Source organism: Clytia hemisphaerica, unplaced genomic scaffold (genome assembly GCF_902728285.1).
Source record: "Clytia hemisphaerica strain Z4C2 unplaced genomic scaffold, Clytia hemisphaerica genome assembly, whole genome shotgun sequence".
NCBI lineage: Eukaryota > Metazoa > Cnidaria > Hydrozoa > Leptothecata > Clytiidae > Clytia > Clytia hemisphaerica.
Genome location: NW_027103510.1, coordinates 1841142 through 1867920, shown reverse-complemented (window position 1 = coordinate 1867920; position 26779 = coordinate 1841142). Strand labels below are relative to the sequence as shown.

The following is a 26779-nucleotide window of genomic DNA, read 5'->3' as shown; positions in this document are numbered from 1 at the left end:
CGACTTTTCGACTTTTACTACTATGGTAAAACGATAATGTACGTTCAATTGAAAGACATAAAAGGGGAGGTTTTTGTCTGCTGTTTTTCTCTCGTAACGAAATCTCCAAATAGACCCGTGAGTACTTACCAAATTACGTTAGTGAACCTCAAATATTCCTGTTCAGAAATCAAAAGCCGACACGATATCAAGCAGATAATATTCTAACAGAGAAAAATAGGTAGGTGGGAAACTTTTGTCCTAATAACTCACCCTACGATGATTATACGAAACAAACAAAGGATCATCAAGTTTTGTGACCAAGCCCACCCTAATACCCAGACCATAAAGCTTCAAAAATTTGATTATGTAATTCAAAAAGCACATTTTAAGCTTTTTCAAATCTCATCTACCGACCTTAGATGAGAGGCAATATATTTCAATCGGTTTTAGAATGCCCATTAATTGAAATATTAGTATTTTTATCAACTCAATATTGGAGAAGAGTAAGGAAGTCATAACTTTATAAGCAAAAAATAAGTAACGGCAAATTTCCGGTTCGAAAAAAGCTTAGACAGAAGGAACATTAAATGTCTAATTACTTCACTTTGATAAAGTAAAGGAAGAACGAAAAATTGAAAACAAGCAACAAAAGCAAATTTTGTTCTTCGCCCTTCCTCCTCGAGTGTATCAAATTAATTAAGTTTAGTGAGCCTCAAAATATTCCTGTTCCGAAATCAAAACTCGACATAATATGAAGCTAGCAGATAATATTCTGACGGAGAGAAAAAGATAAGTCGGAAACTTTAGTTCTACCAACTTTTTGTCACCCTTGAGAATTTAGTCATTAAACCCGATCGCGTAAACCCATACTAGGTATACAACTACTATAAGTAACATAACATCAGATTGCCACGTTTGCCCATTCACGAAACCATCAACTAAAACCTTCAACTCGTTAATAATGCTTAAAGTAAAATTTAAAACCAACTTTCATCATCTTAATTCTCTCCGTGTATCGGAAAAGACATTCCACACTCAGGGTAGGAAGCTTCCGTTCACCCAGCGATAAACTTTCATTTCAAAAAAAATCAAATCATCCTTTCATTCTAATATAGGAAATCTACATAAGCCTAATATCACCGACATACCTAACACAGCTTTAATCAAAGGGTAATCACAGCAAAAGAGTGACTATGTAAAGGAAATATAGAGCGATAATTAAAGCAATAGGTTAGAACAGTAGTTATTGCAGTATTTATCGTGTACACTGAGATTCTTGTAGTCTTTGATTTGTGTTCAATCATTACAAACTCAGTAAGAGCAAGTTAAATAAGTCTTTAGTACATTTCTCTACCATTTAAAACGATGCAGTGTATTTGCAATGGAGGAGGGGGTTCATCTAAAGAATCCTGCACTTTACTAAAATTCGACAAAAAGAACGACAAATGTCGCCATCCACAACCCCGACCGAAAGTGTCTGTACCACCTCTACGTATTCATTCCTCTTTGTTTATCACGGGAATTAACTACATGTGGTTTAAGAACGACAAATTACGCATGCGTGTTACAATGCAGGATTCTTTAGAGGAACAGAATGGGAGTGAACAATCTTAAAAAAGATGCAACCTTTTCAATGTAGTTTTCTCGGTTTTCTCTACATAGCAAAACCAATAAAATCCATTTTTCAACTTAAAATATCTTTCCATCAAACTAATAACTTCCAATACAATATTAGAGCCACTTAAAGAGATTTCTCCAAGCCTAGCTAACAACACATACATTTTTTATTTCCCAACGAAGTTTACTCTGACAGAAAGATATGAAATCAAATTTCAAGAAATCAAAATACTAATAGCAAATAAAATGCCAGATCACCCACACATGGGCAGGTCACTCAGGAAGACACATACACTTGCATACTACTAAACGTTTGCGAAATCAAAAAACATTACTCTGGCATTCTATTCCCACGTACATACTAACAAAAGATTGAAATTATGAAATGGGTTTTTTTGGCAAGCAAAACTAAACATTAAAGTACATAACCAATGCAAACGCATGAAGCTTTTTTCAAAGAAAATCATTGTGTAGATTAAATACTTTGAGAGCGTTGAGATGCTAGCCAATATTTGCACAGATGAAATTCATATAGCCTAAAAATAAATTTAGTCTTAAATAAATTTAGTCTTAAATAATCAAATATTTGAAGTACCATTTTTGAGGTATCAAATTGATAACAAATTGATAAACGTCAACCAGACAGCTTTTGGTAAATGCTATTTTTAAATTTTTAAATCTTAAAAATGTTACTATAGTATAGATTAGTAATATGCTAGCTCATCTAATGGAGCGCTTAGATGATACAGTTTTGAGCCAACCCATTTTTACTCCATATTTAAAACAAATCTGTGTATAATTACTTCAAAAGATTGCTTCACTGTTTGAACGATACGAGGGCACAGCATACAAACTTTGCATTAAACATTATGCAATATATTGCTGATATTTTAGATTATAAGCACTCGTTAGAAAGGTTATACGAGAAAACGAACATTATACTGAACACCATAAAGATGAATCTAAGTTGCAATCTAATTGATTAACGATTAATTATGGAAAAATCAGTGAGAATTCCAATTATTTGAAGTCACAGGACTGTGGTAAAGATGAAATTCAAGAGAATTACATAATAAGAGAGACTTCCCTATGGATCTGAAACACGACTGTTCTTACAAAGAACAATGAAAACGAGAAGTAAGAAAATTCTTCTTATCTTTGTATCAGACATGTTAAAACACATCAAAGGAATAAGTAAATGTCGGTTTTTTGTGAATGCATGAATAGAATACCGACATCAGCAGAAATCAAAGGAACAAATGATACCTGCCAAATGATTTGCGAAGCTCACTTAATGGCATGTCTTCCATTAGACTTAAATAGTAGAGATAAGTAAAAAAGACCCTTCGATAGCCCACATGAGTTTGTACATTATGATATATGCAGTCTAAGAAAATAATAATAGTGGGAAAACAGCTTTATGACAAATAAATTCATCACAAGAAACCATTAAGGTAACATAATAGGTTTGAACCAACCATTCCACACACCATAAAGATTAACAATACGAAGTTTTCCACTATTTTTTTCAAATTGTTTTAGAGTAAGTTGTAGAACGTCCATCATCAAAAATTAAATTCAGTACTTACAAAGAAGATTCAGACAGTGTTGACGAAAGTTACCATGACAATTTCCAAAATGACGTCACACACTAGAAACCAAATAGACCGAACAAAATCATTATCAAAATTATCTATCACTGATTTTTACGTTTTCTGGGAAAATCTCTCTAAACGTAAATATAGAATTTAGAGGAACTTAAGTTATAAAAGAAAACTTGGAAAGATTATTTTGTTTTTTACTTCCTTTCGGATAAAAATTAATCGAAAAATTCACCTGTTTCGTTAGAGCTTTTCAATAAATCAAAAGACACTCTTAAAATCACTTTCGCTTACCATGGAAGTGAGTAGAAAATAAAAATATTTGCTTACCATCAGCTAATAACTTATTCTTCTTTAGTGTTAGTTGTTGTTATCTTGGTTTTAGTTACTTCATACTTTCTAATGTTTTCGGTCAATTGGTTATTTTTAGTATAATCTTTCTAGAAATATAAAATGAAGAAAAGTTACAGACTAAATTATGTCCCTCTTTTTCCCTTAGTACTCAGCAAGGCACCACGCTAAAGCTTACAAATGTAATGCTTTAAATCTAGTGTATTTAAAAACTACACAATTTCTTATGAGAAACAATAAGGGTGGAAAACATCGAAAATACGAACAATTTAAAAACGAGGCGCTGAACCGAGAATGAGTCAATCTGAAATAAGATAATTAGGATCAAAGTAGAAAAATTAGGAACCAAGCCTATGAACATCAGAACTGGATGAGAACAATCGAGGTACCAACAAAATTTCGTATAAAAAAAGTGAACCCTATGACGGGGCATTACTTTGTTTAAAATAATGCCACTCATAAAGTTAAAGGAATTCGAAGTAAAAGTTTTTTTAAAGGTGAGTAAAAAAAATGGTAAAAATGCACTATTCATTTTAACTTCCACTTAATTAATGATTAGAGTTACACGAATTAAACTTAATGGTCATTACAATGAACAAAATTGATTGGAGACTACCTGATAAATCTGACAGTGAGATGACAAAAATCATGATATTTCACAAGAACAAGGATGAATAATTGAAAGTTGCAGCCTTAAAACAGTTATTGAAGTGGTCTTTACTTGAATGGCATTATTAGAAGGAAGGAAATCTCACATTTTTCTAAAAACTGTTTATAAAATAGGCAATGATAGTTCATTTGGTTTGGACATTTGACAGAGTTTCATATACAAAGTTTCTTTTTTATGACAAAAAAAGCCTACCTATCATTTACAAATAAAACTTTTAAAGAAATTTTAAATACAAAAACAAGACATTGTAACTTCTTGATTGTTGCACGAATACATGAAAGTCATTAGGAATATCATTTATTAAGCCTTGCGTTTCACGAATGAGAGGACAACAAAATGCTTTTTAAGTTGATACAAAAAGTGGAAATTTTGAAATCAGAAATCCTTTTGGGCTTTTCATTTCAATATCATTTTACAGTGCTTTTCAGTTAGCTCATGAGAACAAAAAATAGTTTGTGTTGAGGAACATTATCGACCAGTTGTATCTTTTGGTGAAGTTTCCTGTTTTCGTCTTTTAATTATCTTTGTTTTTATCTTGAAACCATTCTTATAAAGCCAAATCAACGCAACATCAGGGTCAAAGTAATGATCAATCAATGAAAATAATTTATTGATTCAGCTTTTCCAACTCATCCAGATCATCAACTTGTAATAACTTAATTTCTTTCCCGAAATGTTTTGAAATTTCTTCCACCTGTCGTCTGCTGCGTGTTCCATCAACAAAATTGATTGCTAGTCCTTTCTTTCCAAAACGCCCTGTACGCCCAATTCTGTGTAAGTAAGTTTCAAAGTCTGGTTGTTGCATATGATTTATAGGTATGTCATAATTGATTACAATGGTGACTTGCTCAACATCAATACCTCTGGCAGCCACATTAGTGGTAATCAAAACCTTCTCTTTGCCATCTCTGAAACGGTTCAAAACAGCTAACCGCTGTTCAATTTCAAGCTCTCCTGTCAACAGCGCTACAGCATGTCCGTCTTTGGATAGCTTTTCCGATAACCAGTTCACTGCCTTTTTAGTCTAAAAGAATCATTTTTTGATCATTGTTTAAAATAAATATAAATATAAATATAAATATGGAAAGCCACATAAACCTAGAGCAGCAAATTTAGAATATAAAATAGAATAGGTGCAGTGAAACAATGAAGAAAAGAGTTACATACAAAACTTATCATAAATCAAAGTGTAATCGCATACCTTATTACATGAATATAAGTATGGAAGTATTTAGCGGCCTTGAAATTAACACGCAAAAAATATTAACACGAATTATATTGCTTTTCGCAAGGACACCACGGCTCGTTTTAATTGAAGGGGTTTTCTAACATAAAATTTCTCAATTCGTGTTAATTACACGTCTCCTAATTTTCATGTAATAAGGTATTTTCAAACTTACTTATATTGAATTTTCAAGATTGAAAAGCATGCAAGAAAATGAAGAACATAACTTTCACTTACATGACAGAAAACCATAGTCTGGCCTATAGTTAAAGAACCATACAGATTGGCAAGAGCCTCGTATTTACTTTCAGCTGTGTCACATTTCACATAAAACTGTTTGATGTTGTCCAAACTTTCTTCTTCCCTTCGTAGCCTTATAATGACTGCATCGTTGACAATGTTTTGAGCAAAATTCATCACAGAAGCCTCGTATGTTGCAGAGAATAGCAGCAATTGCGCTGATGGGTTCAATGCCCTATGATGCAAAAATATACATGCATTATATCAGATTGTCAAATTGCAAAGTTCATAGGCACTGCAATATTCCTCAGCGCTGCAATATTCCGCAACATTGCAGTATTTCACAAAGGTTCCACAAGGGTGAGCTTCTATTCTATACAACGCTTCTAATTGAAGCTTGAGTTTGACCACGCTAAAGTTGTGCAAAATTGCATAGAATTGCAACGCTGCAAAATTCCACAACGATGAACTTATGTGGATGTTTCTGTCAATATTTCAGCTTTTAATAAGCAAAAAATGTAAGATTAAGACCAAAAGCCAAGGAATTACCAAAATCTCTCTGAAAACTTAAAGAAAAAAGGTTGCTACTTTTTTATCCTGATACTCTGATCTTGATGTCCTTGTTGAGAAATCATGACATCGGCTTCATCCAATACAAAAATGTTGATCTTTTTGGGGTCAAAAAATCGATGGCGCATGATCCAGTCCAACAGTGAGCCAGGTGTACCAATGATGATTTGTGCATCACATTTACTACCCTTTTCCACTGAAAAATTGTTGAAAAATAGAAATAATAAAATTCAGAAAAGACAAAACTAAAAAAATAATCAATTTCAAGCATTCTGGAAATTTAAAAAAGCAGACATTCATAAAATAATTTCTTTTTTTTAGATTTCGACAAAAAATTAGAAAGCAACAAGAAATCAAAAGAGCAATACATCTATTTCCTCGAAGTGCATAAGCAACTTTAAGTCCGTCTTCTATCAAGAATTTGCCCATCTTTTCTAAAACACTGCCAGTTTGATTTGCAAGTTCGAAGGTTGGTGAGAGACATAGTGCTTGTGGATAAGGTTTTGTTTTATCAACACGACTCAACATTGCCAACACAAAAGCTGCAGTTTTTCCTGTACCACTCTGACTCTGTGCAATCATATTATTTGGTCTAAAATGAAAAAGATACTAGATAGTATTTTGAGCAAAATAGAGTTCACTAAGAAGTATAGCCGCATATCATAAATGTAGATTTCTTAAGACAAATAGAAGGACATGTACCACTTCTTATGGCAGATGCATGGGACAAGGGCAACTGGCTTGCTTCTAACAAAACACTGGAAGAATTTCTCGGGATTGTCGGTCATGGCTTGCAACCAAATTGAAAAAGTACCCCTAATGGAATTTTGAAGAGATGGCAGGTCCAAAATAGCCTTAAAAGTATGATCAACCAAAAGTCACAAGGGTGTCTACAGAATCTACCACTTTCAAGGTATTCAAAAAACTTATATTTGAGTCAAAATGGCATCAAGAGCACATGTCTATTTAAAGAACAGATGAACATAAAAGAAAAGAAATTCATACGGATCAGCGAGCAACATTGGCAGGGCAGTTTCTTGAATCTTTGAGGGCTTATTAAAACCCATACCATAAACACCTTGAAGAAGTTTCTCATTTCTGAAAAAAAAAAACATATTGAATACAATCTTTTGAAGAAAAACAAAGAGTTTAGAAATCATACTAATACAGTTATTCTAAGAATCTAAGAACTAAGGAAAAATAATGTAGAAATGTCGGTAGAACCCAGTAGAACTTAGGATTTCAAATATGCTCTTTGATTGTTTGTTAGTTTTATTTCAGATGATTCAATAAAGTACTAGAATTTTCTGTCTTTTCATAGTGTGAACCCCCCCCCCCTTCTTTAAGGAGGGGATCCAACTTTTCAAGAAAGGCTTTATAGGGGGGGATAAGAGATTTTCCGAGTAAAATGGGGGGTTTGAGTTTTTAGGGGGGTATTAAATAGAAATAGGGGGGATAACAACTTTTTGGTAAAAATATGTATTATATCTTAAATTGGTCAAAGAATTGAGCCAAACTTCAAATTGCGTTTGTTTTTTTGAAAACACAATATCAAAACACAGTTGTAACTTCTCCCAATTCTAAAAGGGGGATTTAGATAGTAAGGCTTGCAGGAATTGGACCCTTCTTTAAAAAACGAGGTAGCGATTTGATGAAAAACTGATTTATGAAACTTACAGTCTGAGTTCTTCGAATGATTTGACAGAATAAAGAGGAGAGTTAGGATCCTTTTGTTGAACATTGACATCTCCTTTGACATTTGCCAAGTGATCTCTGATCATTTTTTTCATGAGGGATCTCTCCTCTGGACTAATTTCTTTGTCATCTGGAGCGGCATCTAAAGTTTACCATGAAAAATTTCTCATTCAAGTCGATGTTTAGACATTTCTGATTACTGGCACAATGTAACAAATTGAAAAACAAATTATAGAGGTTGAGGTAAAAAATAAATACCCTTTCCGTGCAAAAAGAGCAAGTAAAATGATTTGTCTTGATATTGTCAATATCGTGATGCATGAAATCTGTAATATTTGACAGTTCAACCTTTGATGAGTTGTATGTTTAAATTTCTTCCTTACCTCCTTCTTTGGGAGCTTTTTCATCACTGACAGACAGCTGGTTGACCTAAATATTTGAAAAACACTTATTTAAGCATGAAGTAGAATACATTTGGGTTTGGAAAAGGGCTGATAAAATCATTAAAGGATTCATTAAAGAGGTTAGTGAGACGCTTACTTGAAAATCAATTTTCTATAGTCTTTACCTATTCTACGTATTTAATGAATTCCTGTCAATTGACAACCTTAAGAGAGGAGTTTCTCATAATTATTATGGGGCTCTATTTGTGGTTAACTAAGGTACTAGGAAGAATTAACAGATCTGTTAGGTTTTCTTTTCTCTTACTCAAAGAAATTAAATAAATGATTTTCTTTTTTTCTAAATTTTCTATCAAGCGCCAAAACTCAAAATTTAGTTGTGGTGCTTATTAGAGGGCAATGCTTTAGAGGAGGAAATCTTAAATATCTAGCACTGAAAAGGGTTTTGCTGAAAAGCTTTTGCCGAAAATAAAATTATAATATAAAACTTGTTGTCTTCTCTTATTAATTAATATTACTTTATGGAATGGCTGATTTAAACTTAATTTTACTTTGTATTGCAAGGTGTATACCTAAACAACTATGTGAGCTAACACTCCTAAGAATTTTGGATGTTCTTATAATAAAGGTGTATTTGTATTTGTTAACCGTTTCCTTTTAAGCTTCGATTGATTTTTCCCGCTTTATCCAGAAAAGTAGCGAAAAAAAGCGAAAATACAAGCGAAAGGAGATCAAAAATTGTTTTAATTTCTGACGTCAAAAATGAAAAATAGGACAAATGATGTCAACGCAATGTTCATATTCCTTTGAAAAAAGTGACGTCACAATGAATTTTCCTAACGACGGGCAACTCTGTGCAGTGTAAGCCTGTTGTCATGCAAAAAGAACCAATCACGTTGAGCAAAAAGCTGTGTAGCCGGTTAACAATCAAAAGATGAGACTTTTTAAACAAAATTTGTTAAACAAGATTTTTGGTTAAAGGGAAGGCATTCACAATCATTAAAAACAATGGAATTGAAAAAGATCAAACGCACAATGTCTGATGAATTAAATGATACTTTATCAACCAACCCATTAGAGATAGAATCTGAGGGAGAGTAGGATAAAAGTATTTTGAAACAATCAGGGTGAAAATGGTCACTGCATATCGTGAAGTCAGGTAACTTGCATCAGAGGAGGCTAACATGTATAGCCCTCAAATGAAGATCTGGCTGGTCATTAAAACTATTATTATTATTATTATTATTACAACAAATACAAAGTTCAGGCACATCGTGGGACTCAAGAACTGGTCTTTATTTATTTACAATAAATAGCGTAGTTCATGGTTGGCCCATACTTTGTTTAAATTATCCTTATACAATTTTATCGATGATGCTTCTGCCACGTATTTTGGAATCGCGTTCCATGTTGAGATAGTTCTATAAAAGAAGGACTTGCTTTGTGCACCGCATATTCCATCGTCCGGGAAGTTCATTTGAAGTTCATGTATATGCTTTCTACATGGTCGCGTCCTTTTAATAAACTTTTTTGGTGTTATTTTACTATCATAGATGTGGATATGCTTATATACCTAAACCATGTCACAGAAAAGTCTTCGAAACCCAAGGGATGGTAGCGGCAAACATCTTAGTCTTTCTGCATATGGTAACCGTGAGATTGGTTTTACTAGTTTTGTCACACGTCTTTGAACACTCTCGCAGGCTGCATCATTTGAAAATTTCAGGCGTGTGGTCAATCACACTCCTAAAACCTTAATTTTAGTAATTTAGGCGTGTGATAAGGAGTGCTATGCACAACTTTCAGTTGTGAAACTTACTTTATGGGGTGTGATTGATCGCACTCCTCAGACATTTTAGGTGTGTGTGAAATGATGCAGCCTGCTCTCGATCAGGTTGATAGATCGACGTAATCTTGGTTGTCATACTGATTGAGCGTACTCTAAATGTGGTCGTACAAAGGTGGTATACAGTGGTATACAGTGTCTGGAATATGTGAGGACTAGGGTAATGAAATTCTCTTTTGAGCAATCCCAACATAGAATTAGCTTTGTTTACTTGCTTAGCGATATGTTCTTCAAATGAAGGTTCTATCAAAACACCGAGATCTTTTTCTGAGAAGACATGTTCAAGTTGCTCTCCATTTAGTTGATATGGGTGTGCATGCTTTATGTTCTCGAATTTACCTATCGATAAAACGTGGCATTTGTCGGGGTGGAATTTCAACAGCGACTCACAGGGACCATCTTTCAAGTGCTTCAATGTCATGTTGTATGATTAAGGAGTCAAGAATGGAATTGATTTCCTTTATTATCTTTGTGTCATCTGCAAACAAGAAAATGCTTGATAGAACTTGATGTTCTATTCTAGATAGAGGCTGCTAGAGGTAGCGTCAAATACAAAGTTAAATCAAAACAAACCTGATTTACAAAATTTGCGTGTGGTAAAATGTGTATCTCCTAATCATAAAATGATGTCACGCATAATTATGTTTAATATCATTATTAAATTTGAGGTTACACGTACAGCAGCCATTGAGAAACATTTGAATTCCAACCATCTTGATATTTATAATCTTGCATGATCTTTTATTATCCAACCATGCTCTTTTATTTTACCCTGTTGGCCAGTAACTCGCCAAATATTACTCGTGCGATAAATATCAGATTCTAAAATGGTAGGGTAGGGTAGAGTAGATATGCGAGCAGAGCTGCATAGTTCATTTGTTTTGAAATTTTGCTGCTTTGGTTGGTCAGGCATTTGATGGCTATGCAACTTTCCCTCCACTGAAAAAATTCCACCTTTTGTTGTTCTAATGATTATAATATCTCTTTATAAGAAGCTTTGTTGTCTTTTTAATCTTTGTGTAAACTTGCATATGTTTTGCATATTTTCCAACTAAATCCAACCACGGCTTTTTCTTCTTGTATTTTTGCATACAATTCAAGATGAGGTGAGGCGAAAAGGTCTATTACAGTCGCTGTTTCAGAAAATTATATCTGTTTATTCGAGCTGTTCTGAGTATAAAATTAGTGCCTTGAAAATTGAAGGATCTGTTCTAAAAATCCAGACGATGTCAACCGAACGTTATCGAACCAATTTTCGTAATCGAACAATCAAATTTCATTGACCTAATTGAAAGATAACCAAATCGAACAGTAATCAAACTTTCCCGGAAATTACTGTTCGATTGTAGTTTGATAACAATATATTGTTCAATTAAGTTTGTTTAGAGTTCAAATAGAGTTCTATTAGTTTGTAGATCTCAAATAACGCTGTTTGTTTTACGGGGCGTGCGCCAACTACTTCTGTCCAACCCTGATGGTGCATTTGTGGCTGCCCCTGAGAACAAGTGGTGGTCGAGGTCTACGGAATTGAAATCAAACACATCGAACAGTTATCGAACACAATCGAACTTTACCGGGATTTCTCGGTTCGATAACTGTTCGATTGTTCGATGGTTTGTCGACTGAGATCTGGAAAAATCGAAAAATCTTCCAAGCAAGCTGGCAAAAAGGACAGATATTTGTGAATTTTTCGCCGTTGGCTGCTTCTGTTTCTCAAAGTTTTTAAGTTTGTCAAATCCCCAAGATTTTGATGAACAACCATTTTTTCCCACTTAAGGCTTTTCTCTTTGATCTTTTATTGGTTTCTTTTGTTGATTGCTTGTGTCATTGATGACTTGCACGTCATTTCTTGAAATGGAAACAAACGATTTTTCCCAAGCTACTCGATGTCAGATCTAGCCTTGAGATCCATGCTATGATTTCTTATTCTATATACTGATGGCGAAATATATAGCATGGTATGCAGGGTATTTTCCAAGCACTTTTTTACCGCCGTTATTCGGTGGCAAAAACTCAATTTCAAATTGAGTTTTCAAACTCTACAATCGGAACTTAGAAAGTTCCCTGAGGCCATCATCATGGAAGCTTTAAAGTTTTTTTTGTGCTGATAAATAGGAGCATCTTTTGATTTATAGACAAACGTTATCAAACGATCCCTTCCCAAGTGGGTATTTTATATTGACCTTTGCATATTTCTGTTTATATTTTAGCTGTAAATAGGTGTAAATAAGATACATTTCTTTGTTTACTGAAAACTACCGTGACTCTTATCGTTTTCGATTTTATGATTTATTGCTAATTTAGCAAATTATTCGATAGTAAAAAAAAAGGTTTGCGGTGATAAAAAGTTTGGTTGCAATGAAACTTTAAAGTCCTCATTTCAAACTTACCATCTTCAACAATATGAAAAAATAAAAGTATTGCTTTTATCAAAAGATAAGGATTGACATCAACATTCACATTACACTCCTCCAAAACATTTCAAATTAAGATTGTTTTTTAGGCTATAAGATGCAAGAAATCACCTGTTTAGGACGTTTAGAGGGCAAAAATTTTCTTCGTTGCCCAACCATGGTGGGCAACATTTAAGACCACTGCATTGAAACTCAATTTTTAAGACCAAAATGATGGTAAGGTAAAGTGCTTGGAAATTACCCTGACAGTATGGGCTGAGAGTTTGAATTTCCCAGATCCTAATAACGGTTCAAAACATAGCCAATCAAATTTTGTTATTCTTTTACTGGTCACACTTTCTTAGAGAAAGCGCAAGTTCTGAAATTTGGTTTTTATTTAGGACAGCGCTAAATTCGAATTTCCCACTGTAAATTCTTTGAGGCAGAAATCGGTCATACCGTCAACTGCTCTAACTTGGGACAATTGGTCGAAACATGGGACTGTTGTTATTCTGACCTGTATTTTCACTTACTGTTAAATCTCTTTGACAACAAATTTGTTTTGATAACTCCACCAAGTTTATCAATCATACTTTCTGTCATAACAAGTCACGAGAACTTTCACTGATAGCGCGCCCTCTTTAACTTTTTTGTTTTCATTCAAAATGACCGGACGCCAATTGGAGAATTAGAGAATGCCTGCCACCTAACCGCCTATCGCCCGATGGTATTAACAAATAACAAGTGTGTAATAAATATGCCACGCGAGTGACGTCAAACGCTCCATCATTTTGCCACTAATTTGTTCTTCTTTGTTCCAGACACTTGTGTGTGTTCCACTACAAATTTTTTTTCATATTTCGATTTAAAAGCCTACTCGGTACGAAAGAGAAATCGTGTATTTTTTAATACGCCGTTCATTAACTCAAATCAAATGACTTTGGATGTTCGATGAAATGGTGGCCGAATTGCTGTCCCATGTTTTGTCAGATAGTCCCAAGTTAGAGCAGTTGACGCTACCCGTCCTGTATACATCAGATTATAAAAACACAGGACGGGTCTCCTGTCTAGGTCAGATCTCCTATCTTCACCGTTATATATATTTGCAGAGGAGCGAACAAACTCTCAATCACACTTCTTCTGACTCAAGCGTTTTATCATTGTCAAGGGCAATATTGGTACAATATGCTTTCTCACACATTCTTGATTTTTTAGAAAAGTTTCCTAAATTTTCTGTTCTTGTCAAAAATGTCCCCCATTTTCCTATCTTTGGCGAAAGAAATAAAATAACATTTTTCAGTTTTTTTCATTTTCCGATTTTTGGAAAACATTTCCACGATTTCCCCTGGAGAGTTGGGCTAAGATTTTGTGTTTGATTAGAGATTTTTATCACATGTTGGCAGTTAGTAGGTGTACTTGCCAAAGAGAGTGAGAGTTTGCCAAGGAGAGCGAGATGCAGAGATGGATTGATGGATGGAGTTAAGATGGGCCACTGTTAAGATTTGACTATGTACAGAACATATTCAGATTATGATCTTCTCTGAAAGAATAGAAAATTTTAATCTTTTTATCAGGTATGATGTTACAAATAAATTACTTACATTTGAGGCAAGGATTTGTTGCTCCTGTTGATCTGCCAAAGTTGCCCAGTCGTCCGCCATTTTGAAAATTTTTGCTTGGAAAAGCGAGCGAACCATGCGTATTGTCAAAGGGCGTTAGGAGGGCGAAAAATTTAGGGGCGTTTAAAATCTAACAACCTCGATCCCAAATTGTTTTGTGGTTGAAATTTTAAACTAAGAGAGACTGAAGGATCTGAAATAATGATTTCCTGTAGATATTGATGACGTTAGAATTCTAGATTCTTCAAGCTGAATTGTCGAGCAACCAAGGTATGGTGGAGAAAATAAATTTTCATCCGTAGTTCATTTTTGGAGCCTAAGAACGAGGTTGTTGATTTCCGAGAAAAGTAAATATAAAAGGGACGGCACATTTTGTCGAAAGTGAAAGAGTTGTTTGGGAAAGAGGTGGAAGGGTTCAAAGATGGCTTCTGTTTTCAGTTTTGGTTTGTCAGTAGTACAAGAAGGTATGTTTGATCAACCTACTTATAAAAAAAGAAGACTAAACAACAAAACAATTTCAAACAAATCCATTTTTGCACACGACACAATTTAACTATCGTGTAATTGCTATGAAAAGTTATGGAGAAAAACAACATTTATTTTCCAAATATGGGCAAAGATTTGTCAGGGAATTACCAAACTTCATCTTGAAAGCCTCATCAACACAAGGAGGTGTGGTAGGATGTATAGGAATCTATATTTTGTAATGTTTACTTTTTTGGTGATTCCTTGGTAAAGTGGAAGTAGTAGATTCCTTGTTTGTTGGTTGCCTTTTGCTTTTACAACTCATTCAAAACAGATTATTATCGCACAGCAAGACTCTTGTCTAGCCATCCACACAAGGAATTATACTCGAATATAAAAGATGGCTTCCCCACAAATGGCTGAGATTGTTTTCGTTGAAACTAAAGATCCTTCGACTGATGCTCTTCAACATAGTAGCAGGTATACTTTTTTTGATTTTTTATGATCTTTAAAGCAAAGTTTTTTAAGGAGTATATCTTCTTATGATCCTACCTATTTTATCAGTTGATGAAAATCTTCAACCACTACTTAATGTTTCCCTCGCCATTTCTTTATATAAATTTTATAAAAGGATAATTTGCTGTTTTATCTTCTATATAGAATTATGACAGTTTTTTTATAAAATGTATATAGTTTTAAGTTATTAGATTTTTGGTTTAGCATGGAGTCGTGGAGTGAGAGTTTTCTTTGATTTGCCGTTCAGGAGCAATGTCTACTATAAAAGTGCTTTACTTTAGACAGCTAGACACTATCTGATTGAGAAATTTGAATTGGGCTGTAAATTGGAGAGTTAAATGAGGATTTATTGAAATGTTAACCAAAACAAATTATTTCTTATGTTTGTGTCGTTTTCATTGTGAGATTAAAAGCTCTTTTTTGAATAAAAAGGGATAATGTTTCAGGGTTTTAAGCTGTTTTGAAACACTTTTAGTCCTATTACCATTCTTTCATAATGTTATATTTACTAAAAATGTACGTTTATATCATTAAAATGATTTTTGAAAAAAGGAGGCTCAGAGTTGATGTGTTATTTGTAAACATATCATAGAAAGTTTTAAAAAAAATAAAAGGGGGATAAACAATATGATGCAAGCCAAAGTCAAAACTGCTCCACAAAAACAGTATCCTATTATGGACACAAGAACTGTATTTCATGCTCCAGAACCAGTTATGATAGCAAGGTAAAAATAGAAAGTAGAATTTACTATTTTAAGACCACGCTCATCGAAGAATTTATACGGTTTTATATATTTAGAGCCTTCTTTAAAAAATAATCTATGGCTTAATGTCTTGTAAGCTAAGACTTACTGTATTTGAAACATTTGTATCAATTTTTTATAAAGCTTCTTTTTATGCTATTTATTTGATAATTCTTTTTAATAACATAGTATGAAACACTGTTGTCGTACTTACTCAGAAATGATGTTTAAGAAGAGTCAGTGCCATTTACAAAGTTTGTTTTATTATGCTTTTCTTGAGAGATGTATGATACAGAATCTGTAGGTTTGAATCACTTTTTTGTGCAATTTGTGCTGGAAAATAATGCTCAAGAAACAACATGCAACATGCGTGTCAGTTCAATACATCAGTGTTTCAAATATTGCAAGGTTAGAAAAGCCTTTTATTTTTTGGTGAGGTTGATTGTCAGTATCTTGGTTAACAGAAAGATCTTCCTTTTATTTTGAAAATGGAAAAATTTTGAATATCAAACAAGAGACTTGAGGGGTTTGATGGAATTGTACAAAATAGATTATACAAGTTCTTTCAAACTTTCCACCATTTAATGAGAGAGTGTCCCTTCAATATGAACTGTTTATTGAGCAAAGAAGGGTGCTTATTTTATAACATTAGTTAATCAAAATTATATTTTCTGACCTTACAAAGTCATCATTCCTTTATAGTTTTATAAACATGACAAAGATTTGACAGAATCATTTATCTTTTAATAAGTGTGATCATTTTTCCAGATTGAAACCACTTAGAAATGCCTTTGCGTAAATTGAAACCTCTCCATTTAATTTACCAACAATAAAAAGATCAAATATCTGAGGTTGACATCACATTTATATCTTTCTTCAATCTGTATAATATCCTTTTTTGGTAAAACTTCGACAAATCCTGTAGATTTTTTATTGAAAGAAATTAAAATCTTCAAAATCATAAAATCTTTGGTTTTAAAAGAGTTGTTAATACCTATTGGTTTCTTTGATAATACAGATGCTCAATTTCTTGGATTTCACTACTCTAATAAAGTAATATTGCACATCTAAATCTAAATTCATAGTAACCTTTCTTATTAGCTTCTATAATTGTCTATAATTATAGATATAAAAGTTAATTAACGGTATGGGACTGTCCTACTTAATAAGTGATCTCCTTTAGAGAAAAAGAGAAAACTGGCAAAATTTATGCCAACTCATAAAATGAAAAAAAGAACTTCAATTTAACTGGCTAGTTAAGTAAGATTTATTTGTGAGAGAATGAATTTTACTGATAGAAAAACCTTGGTTAGATCATCTATACGGTAAATCAGTTTTAGGGTTTATTTTTTAATATTTTAATAATACCTCAAAAAAACCTTTCCATCAAAATCAATTTCTGCTTTTTAGGTATAAGGCGAGGTATGATAGTGCATTGTAAAAAAGTCATACAAATATTTACATTTATTTAATTACAATAATTGTTTTCAACTCAAATTTCTTAAATACAGTATAGTATAAATTAAAAAAAAACCTGATGCAAAACTTGAAACAAGTTAACCTTACTGAGATAAGGTTTTCTGCTTTCTGCTTTCAAATTTGCAATTCAACTTTTTCAATTGGTCCTTAAAACTATTATCTGATGAATTCATTTGAAACTGGAGATGATCTTAGCTTCTTCGGACCTAAATCTTAAGACTATTAGTCCTCCAGTAAAACTCATGCTAACCATCTAGACTTTTGAGGTTCAAATATAGTTAAATTACAAGCACAAATTGATACTATATGTTTTTGCATGAAAGCATGTAATATGAAATGACTTTGATGATAACCTCTACTGCTATTCAAACTATTGAATTCTTAATGAACGTGGTATGTAGAAATTGCATCCCACATGAATCTATTCGTGAAAAGTTCAATGGAAAATGACTTTTATTTGCTCTTTTATCTTACTTATTATCAGATATAATGTAAAACACGCATTTGTGACCTTTTAATTAATTATTTCATGCTGGTTTCAATTAAGATCCAACATGGTTTTCGTGTAAGAATAAAAGTCACTACAGAATTTAAAATTGCTGATGTTCGATTTTGACCAAATGCCACCTTCAATTTTGGAAAGGGATCCAAATGTGAGATGGGAGATTACAAACAACTTTTTAAGCTACGATCAAGGTTTCTTTGAAAGTATCATTTGAAAACTTTTGAAATTCATTATTCTTATATTTAAACTTGTGCTCAAAATATGCTCGTGGTAAGCTAATTAGTCTTTTGTTGTTATATATTATTGATTAAAATTCGGATCATACTTAAGCTGTGCCATATAAACATAAACATAAATTTTTATAATCACAACATACGTAAACAAGCAAGACATCTTCGAGAAACGGAAGTAAATTGGGCATAAGTTGTTCTTATTATTTCTCGATTTTTCTTTTTTCAATTATGGTTGTGCTAATTGAAAGTTCAACAACGTATGTTTTTCAAAGTGAAGGTTTTAGGTTTGTTATAATTACTACTTTGTTGACTTTTAAGGGCTTGATGTAGTTTTCTTCAGAAACTCTGAGAATATTAATTTTGTAAAATTAAGTTATTTCAATATTAAGACGATAGGTCGATTAGTCAAGTAACTTAAAATTGACTTCCAAAAGTCAAACAAGGGCAATCTTTTGTAAATTTATAATAGAATTCTACAATTATTATAACGTAACAAAGTTCTAGGTGCACGAGGGCCTCTGGAACTGATCGTGATTGTTAGCATTTTTCGGTTTCATTTTAAGGCAAAAAGTGCACACTGCCCAAACACAACTGACGAAGTTTTCTTTAATTCAGACAATTATCTTCTCTCTGAGACAGACAGTTATATAACTTTTATCCCTTTCCTCATATTGCAGTGGTATCCTCTGAGAGAGAGAACTCTATGATCCACCCTTTATTTAATGTAAAATTGTATTTATTTTCTTCTTTCTTAGCGTCAAGATCTCAGTCAAACAACCAGCGGCTGAGCCTCTCAAACGAAAAGTACCTCCACCCGTCGCCGCCAAGCCTGCCAAAGTTTATTCACCTGCATCCGCTGAATTGAGAACGCCAACTGAAGATTTCCAGCCACCGCCAATCTTTGACGATGAAGTGCCTCCCGCCACTAACGGGTCTGCAGATTCCGCCCTCGATGATGAACTTGATATGCTGACCAGTATGTTATCACTTGGTCTACAAAATACACACCACCCTGACTTCTTTGGTAAGTTGGTAATCAAAAAGTTTTGTCTATTACTCTGATTCGAATTTGATTAATTTAAGCCAAGCGTATGAGTGAATGAAAAGGATTACATTTAATCTCAAGAATATCCGATGTGATTCTTGTTGTAAAACTTCGCAAGGAGTAGGACCCATTCATTCCCCAGACAGTGGGGAGGGCGTCTAAATGGCGTCTCCTTTTTAAAGCTCGTCTCATTCTTCTGTTCTATCATAGGTGTTTGTTATAAATGTCGAGATACGATTATCGGTGAAGGAAAAGGATGCACAGCCATGGGAAACCAATACCACGTGTCGTGTTTCTTATGTAAAGAATGTGGTAAGTCGTTTTCATTTCTCTCAAAAAGCAAATAATGGAATGAAGATACCGGGTGTTCCAGAAGAAAGTCCCCCTCTTTGAAGTGAAATTTCCTGAGTTCTATGAACTGTTAAAGAATCGATCCTTTTGCATTGGAAAGAGGAAGGATAAACTTAAATTTTGAGAGTTTATTTGTCAAATTTGGTCTACTACATTAAAAGTTATGGCCTAAATGCTAAAATATTGCTTTTCAAAAAAGTCAAAAAAAAGGCGAAAAAAGAGGATAGGAAAGTATTCATATTGGTTTTAGAATGTTTCAGAGCAAGGATCCCGAGCGGTTCTGTTCAGATTAAAATAATGGAGCGAAATCGTTTCGGTCTGTTTGATTTGTAACGTCTTCTTTTTTCGACGTTTAAAATGTGGAATCGTCTTGTTTTCGGAACGATGTGGAGCCGTAGTGTCTGGACATGGTCAAAGTCTTGTTCTTAGTATACCAATACCTTTTAAGAAAGGAAAACATTTACCTATTTATTAAGTCTAGTTCACAGAATCAACCATTTGGGTTGACTATACTATGTCTTTTTATCAAAATAAAATGTCGTTAACATGCCTACACAGTAAAATGCTCCAAGATTTCCTATGCAAGGAGTTTGGCACTCCTTCCTTTATATACTGAATTGAATATGATAAAAAATTAGAAATGTTTTATAAAATTGCTAAGTAGGAAAGAATGTTTTTCAAATTTTATCAAGTTTTTGTTCTTTTTGTTCGAACTAATTTTTCACAGGTTTGCTTGCTTGTTGTGCTAAAACTTAAATGGTGAACTATTTCATTTCATTTTAAAGGACTTACTGTTTGGGAGAAAGATGTTTTATTTGACTTGGTGATGTATCTTTCTTTACTTGCTTATCGACATTATTAGAGTTGCTAGTTCTTTGATGTTCAGCAGTTTTCTTTTGCGGATCACCAAAGCTTTATGAAACCTCTTAGGATCTACCAAACTTTTATACTCTTATATAAATTTTTTTTACAATAAGTATAGCTATACTTTTTGGGACTTGATGTGTTTAAATTTTTATGTGGGTCGAATAGTCAGATAATGTCAACATCGGTCTCCTAGTTTCGTTCGAGTTTCAAGGACACCATGACTTGGCAACACGCGTCAGTAGAAACGCGATGTATTGTGGGTATATCTAGCCAGATGATTTATGGGACTTTCTGAAGATAACTGTGTTTCTTCATTTAAAAGTGGGCGCGTTTTCAATTTTCCATCGCGAAGCTTCTTATTTACTTCTTCTCTTTTACATCTCCTTTCAAAACAGTGAGATTAAAATTAATCAATATCTGATTTCTCAAAATTCTTCCCTCCTATATTTTTCGATTTATTCAAAAAAATTGAAAAGTTTTTTTTCTCACGAAGAACAACGATCTCTATTTGGTCTGTTGAAACAAAAAATTTTTTCAAAGTTTGAGTCTTTTATAACGCTCTGAATCTTTTCATCTATCTTAAATATCAAGCTGTACTAGACTAGACCATGCCTTATCCTCTGACAGTAGAACTAGCGTTGGTTCTTTTTATCTATCTTAAATATCAAGCTGTACTGTACTAGACCAAGGCTAACCTTTGATAGAAGAGCTGTAGGATAATTGCTAAACTTGACAGAAAGTATTCAGGCTAGATTTCGTCTCAATCCCTTTCTCTAATAATTTGGCCAGGTAAATTCTAAAGATAGCTTTTTCTGGAAATAAAGAGACATGGGTGTACATCGAATTTTTCACGGATGGATCAATTGAGGGTGATATTTCGTGTTGCAGCTGTCATCAACTGTCAAATTTGGAATCTATGCATATTACGTGTCACCAAATGTGTCAGGTTTTGCATTTTGGTAGCATGTATTTTTTTGTTTGCAATGCAACAAATACATTTGTATACAAAAATCGTTGTTGATAGATTTGTTATGTAAGCAATTATTGAAACTTAGGGTTTCTGTATTTGTAAGAGTTTTATGTAGGGATTATTTAAGTTGTTTGTTTAGCTTTTATTGGCTGGTTTTTGAGAGGTTTGAAATTATTGCTAGTTTCGATCTTTGGAATTACTGAAGACTGTAAAAAAATTATATTCCAAAAACAGAGTATGGTGTGAGATGTGTGCAACATTTGCATTTCTTTTGTTTATCTTGTGAGGGTTACGTAAAATATATTACAATGTCAATATTAAAAGAAGTACATATTTTTAATTTTCAGTTTTCAGGTCAAAGCAAGTGGGATATTGAGTTACTTAGAAATTCCTTCTTTTTTTTTGCACTCCGTCGGTTTTGAAACATTTTATAGATTCAAGAAATTGATTGGATAAACAGGGTCGGGAGTGTAAATAATTTTTCAATCAGTACTTTCATTTTTCTAGAGAGGCTAGTGTTTTAATTGATTGAACGTTGACTTGAGTTAAAAGTTACTTAAGAAATCGAAGGACAAAAACAGAGAAGAAAATTTTTAGTTGAAAAATTGGTTTAAGCAATTTTTTGAGCTTTTAATCGTGTTTGTTTTCTTTTCAATCTCCACAAAACGTGGTCACCTCATTCTTCTTGAAAATATCCACGAAGAAGTTTTTATTTAGTATTTACGGTCTGTGGATTATTGTTCTGGGGTTTAGACATTATTCTATGTCCACTACATAGTATATATTTTTTCGACCTTCTTGTTTTTGGGTATTGTAATGCTTCACGGATTTCTAAATAGTTATTCAGTTACTTTAAAGTGAAAATGATAAATAAATTATAAAGACTCTATCTACATTTCACAAAAATGCCACCGCAAAAAGTTATTGTTAAGGCACGGTACACATTTCCCTCAATTAGTAAGTATCTACCCTGATCTACCATGATTTGGAGTATTTTCATTCGAAAATCTTTTTGGTTTAGCTTTGTTGCAATGGGGGAAGGATGCTCATTTTTTCAACGAGACTGAGTTTTTACCAACTAAGGATCTTCTTTAGGCGTACAAACTTTCGCGAGCAGAAAATTTCGCGAACCGCCTCCTTAAGAATATTCAAAGACATTTACTTTCGTGAAAAAGGCCATAATTCGCGAAAATATCGCGAAAGTTTTCGTTCGCGAAAGTTTTTACCCCAAAGCAACGTCTTGTTAGGGATCGATAATTTTGTTAATTGAGTATCTTGAAGGAGAAAAGGGAAATCTTTTAAGTAGACCTTAATGGAGTTGGAGTATTTTCATTCGAAAATCTTTTTGGTTTAGCTTTGTTGCGATGGGGGAAGGATGCTCATTTTTTCAACGAGACTGAGTTTTTACCAACTAAGGATCTTCTTTAGGCGTACAAACTTTCGCGAGCAGAAAATTTCGCGAACCGCCTCCTTAAGAATATTCAAAGACATTTACTTTCGTGAAAAAGGCCATAATTCGCGAAAATATCGCGAACGTTTTCGTTCGCGAAAGTTTTTACCCCAAAGCAACGTCTTGTTAGGGATCGATAATTTTGTTAATTGAGTATCTTGAAGGAGAAAAGGGAAATCTTTTAAGTAGACCTTAATGAGAGGACAATCGTTGATAATATTGAGATTCAAAATTTCACAATTTGAACAGTTAGATTAATTTGAAAACTTTTTCCTTTTCTTGAAGAAAATTTAAAGATTCAAGGTGTGTCAATTATTTTTTCTTTTTTTTACAGAAAAGCGATTGACAGGATTGGAATTTTACTGTCTAAACGATAACCCACTTTGTGAACAATGTTATACGGTATGTTGTAGTAAAATAGTTCGTGGTCACCCCTTTGAGATGCGGGGAAAATTCAATCTACCTAGCAAGGGTGCAGTGCTGGCGAGTTTCAATAAGGACGAAATTCATACGCCTTCATACCCCATCTCCTGAAAATTTTTCTGAATTTCCTCACAAACATCCCCAAGTATAGAAATTGTACGTAAAAATGCTATTACTATTCGCAATGTTATCTTTTTTGCATTTCTGATTGAGATTTCACAGTTCCCGCCATCATTATAAGATCTTTGATGATTCGTTTGTAACTTTTGCTTTCATTTGATTACCCCGCTAAACCAAATGGTGTATCTTCACTGGTCGAATTTCGCACCTCTGTTTGACAAGTTATTTACAAGTTAAAATTATGCCTTATATGTATGTTTTCTTTGCCCCAACATTTGTAGAATACACTGGAAGACTGCGTTGTTTGCGACCAGAAAATTACGGAACGTATTTTGAAAGCTGTCGGCAAATCATACCATCCTCAATGTTTTAAATGTACGAATTGTAGTAAGAAGTTAGACGGGGTGCCATTCACATTGGACAGCGCAAACAGAGTTCACTGCGTGGAATGTTATCAAGTGTAAGTCATAAATGTTTTTATTTTTTTTCGACTTTACTCGGTCATTCTTCCAATGGAAAGTTTTTTTTAGGCCTTTGATTGTTTGATTGCCAATGTCGGCTAAATCCTCCATTATTAATTCATATAGATTTTAAAACTGTCACCTGTCCCTAATTTGGGTTTTACGCTAAAAATCTTTACTGCAAGTGTTTATACCTAAAATTTGGGCACCATCTTTTAAGGTCTTTTTCTAGTAATAAGTTTTGATGAATTTCGAAAATTTTTAAAATTCTTGTCATTATTATAATTTTTGTGACGTCATTAAGCCTTTTTACTTTGAGATCCCTATGAGATCCCTTTGCACAAACTGCTTCAAACCACTAAAGCCTCACTCTAAGTACTTTGTTTTCAATCATCCGATTATATGTTTTTCTTCGTTAGTTTTTGAAATTTAGTTTTACATAATTTATTTTACATTTATTTGCAGAAAATTCTCACCGAAATGTGCGGCGTGCAGCGAACTCATCATGCCGACAAACGTAAGTTTATATGAATACCTGCTAGATATTAAACTTATCAATACCTATTCGCTCTTGAATAAGACATTCACGTTATCTTGAAATAAACTTTCATCATGGACCTAAAATCAAATGAAGACGCCTAGATAACTTGGATTCTAAATCCAAACTGAAAAGCTACCCTTTCGGCAATTAATTGTCAACTTTTAAAGTTTAATCCTTTTTTAATAAGAACAAACAAAGTATTAACAAGAGTGTGTTCAGGCATTTCAGGTTAAACCAAAGTTATGCATCAACACTTAATCTGCCATTGTGGAATCAAACGTTCGAATTTGTAGAGGGGGACTCCTCACGCAAATCAAACGTTTGCTTCCGTAACGGTGGAATTTACGTTTATATACGGGGACCAGGTTGGGATCTTTGTTTATGTTTTACATAGAATGACAAGAATTATCCATTTTATTTTAGGATCGAGGAGAGACAGTACACATCGTTTCAATGCAAAAGAATTTTCACGTACACTGCTACAAATGCGAGGTTAGTAAATAAGTTTCTTCATAGTAATAATCGCCTACTTATCTCAGACTGTAGTGGGCATATTTGAAATCTCGATTTTGGATTTTTCATTGTTTTTATTTCTTCTTGTTAATCGAGACTTTTTCTCATCATCTAACGAATAAAGATTTCTTACTACTCAGACTAATCATTTGTGGATAACCCATCGTTTCAAATGGACGTGTTTGATATTTCATATTTTTGTTATATCATAACTAGGCGAAGAGAATATTTTATAAAAAGCAAAGCGTCTAACACGGAAACCCCTTATAATTTTTTTTTGTACAAGGCTAACCACGAAACTTAAAATACATTTTTGTTCTCTTTTAGGATTGTGGTATCTTACTATCGAACGAAGAAGGGCGTGGCTGTTTCCCTATTGGTGATCATCTACTTTGTCAAAGGTGTAATGGAAAGCGAATGGCTAATACTACTGAATTATAGATCGTACATACAAGCTGTAAATCTGAAAGAAATAATTATGTCGATCTTTAATTGTCACATATACGGGTTTCGAATTCAAATTAGTTTCGGTTTTGTTCATGTACAATATGCACGACAATATAAGTAAACAATCTCCAACCTCCTTCCCTGCGTATTATCAGCTTTTTGATTCTTACTGATAGCGCCTGATATTCTCTATGGCGTCCATCAATAAAGCCTATGGGATACACGGGGACGAAGCCGATCTCCGATTAGCTGAAATGTGCACATTGGTATATTATCTAATCAATGAGTTTATTTTCTATGTATTTTTCGTGTAAATTACACGGAGAATCAAGACGAAGCTAATTTGAAATTCTTTATATTCAGTTGGTCACATCAAAACTTGCATAAAAAATTCCCTTTTGTCTTTTCTATAGTATGTTTGTAGGTGTTTGTAGCACTTTTATTTTTTCTCGCATATATTGTACATACAATTATAATTTTTACACTAAACTTTTTTGTACCTAAAATCTTTATTTCTTTTAAATATTCTGTCACTTCATCTATGCCCATACATGGCCTCTTATAGTATAGTTTATAGTGTGTTCTCAATTTTATTTATTCCGGATCCCCGGATTCATCTTAGTTTTCAGACTTTCAACTCCTCTGGATCTTAGGATATTAAGGAGGTCAATTGGTTTACTTGTTTTGAATGGCCAAGGATTCCAATAGGATATTAGCTCGTTGGACTTCTTTCTTTGTTATGCACCAAATTTCTGTTTCTACATTACTGTTTGTTGTTTTATTGTTTCAAAAATCTTTATTTTTAATGTATTTTATTAACTAAACTTAAATATTGAATATTCTAAAAAGATATGATTTAACTTTTTTTATAACTTCGTAAAAGTGACTGACTCCGCTCTTTTAGTTTTTGACTGACTCAAAATACTCCAACCAAACTCGTGATCTTTTACACAATATTTAAGGGCTCTGACCATAGTGAATTTTTAACATTTGCCACTTACAAAATATAAATTTCTACTTGATGTAGCACACAAAACTATGGCATGTTGTACATATTCTGTTAGGTGAATTATCCGTGAAACCGAAAATTTAAGAATCGCAAGGAGAAAATTTGATGAAGAAGAAAATGAAGACTTTTGCGAAGAAGCAGTGCCGTAGGAAGCATTTTCATATTGGGGGGAGGGGGCTGAAGTTTAGCGACACCGCGAGGGCCAACCATGGTTTGGCCCGAGGGGGGAAATTTTGAAAATTTGAGCTCTAAATTGCTTGAAAATGCACTCAATTGTGACAATTATGACAAATTAAAAAAGAAAAATTTGCATTTTGCAAAATAACCATTTTTGAAAAAATTATTGGGGGGCATAGCAGACAGACTTTGCAGACAGTTCGAAAAAACTTTGAAAAAAAAGGTTAATTACCCATTAAAACTTAGCACTTTTT

General features: G+C 33.4%; 3 protein-coding genes across 7 annotated transcripts in view; 1 reads left to right on the top strand and 2 right to left on the bottom strand.

The window, feature by feature from the left end:
- Positions 1–3642, bottom strand: part of LOC136799141 (rap1 GTPase-activating protein 1-like) — a 46045-nt gene extending 42403 nt beyond the window's left edge. The window contains exons 1-2 of the mRNA XM_067055846.1: positions 3531–3642; positions 3189–3250 (exon numbers count right to left, since the gene is read on the bottom strand). The gene's annotated coding sequence lies outside the window, so the exon portion shown is untranslated. The remainder of the gene's footprint in view (positions 1–3188; positions 3251–3530) is intronic.
- Positions 3643–4344: 702 nt separating this feature from the next.
- On the bottom strand, positions 4345–14300 carry LOC136799138 (ATP-dependent RNA helicase DDX19A-like). The gene is made up of 8 exons (XM_067055831.1): positions 14193–14300; positions 8335–8380; positions 7934–8093; positions 7262–7354; positions 6625–6848; positions 6275–6452; positions 5684–5921; positions 4345–5245 (listed from the first exon to the last, which is right to left on the bottom strand). Exons 1-8 carry the CDS (start codon positions 14286–14288, stop codon positions 4829–4831), a joined length of 1452 nt encoding a protein of 483 aa, XP_066911932.1. The 5' UTR covers positions 14289–14300; the 3' UTR covers positions 4345–4828.
- A 304-nt stretch (positions 14301–14604) lies between these two features.
- Positions 14605–26221, top strand: LOC136799140 (lipoma-preferred partner homolog). 5 transcript variants are annotated; one of them, XM_067055833.1, is made up of 8 exons: positions 14605–15155; positions 18907–19175; positions 19407–19508; positions 23169–23236; positions 23659–23837; positions 24304–24355; positions 24803–24871; positions 25220–26221. In XM_067055833.1, the coding sequence occupies exons 1-8, from the start codon at positions 15076–15078 to the stop codon at positions 25331–25333; spliced, it is 933 nt and encodes a 310-aa protein (XP_066911934.1). In that variant the 5' UTR covers positions 14605–15075; the 3' UTR covers positions 25334–26221. The 5 variants fall into 5 exon arrangements, with proteins under 5 accessions (XP_066911934.1, XP_066911933.1, XP_066911935.1 ...); XM_067055832.1 differs by lacking the exon at positions 14605–15155 and adding an exon at positions 15771–15916; XM_067055834.1 differs by lacking the exon at positions 14605–15155 and adding an exon at positions 16137–16342.
- Positions 26222–26779: the final 558 nt, after the last annotated feature.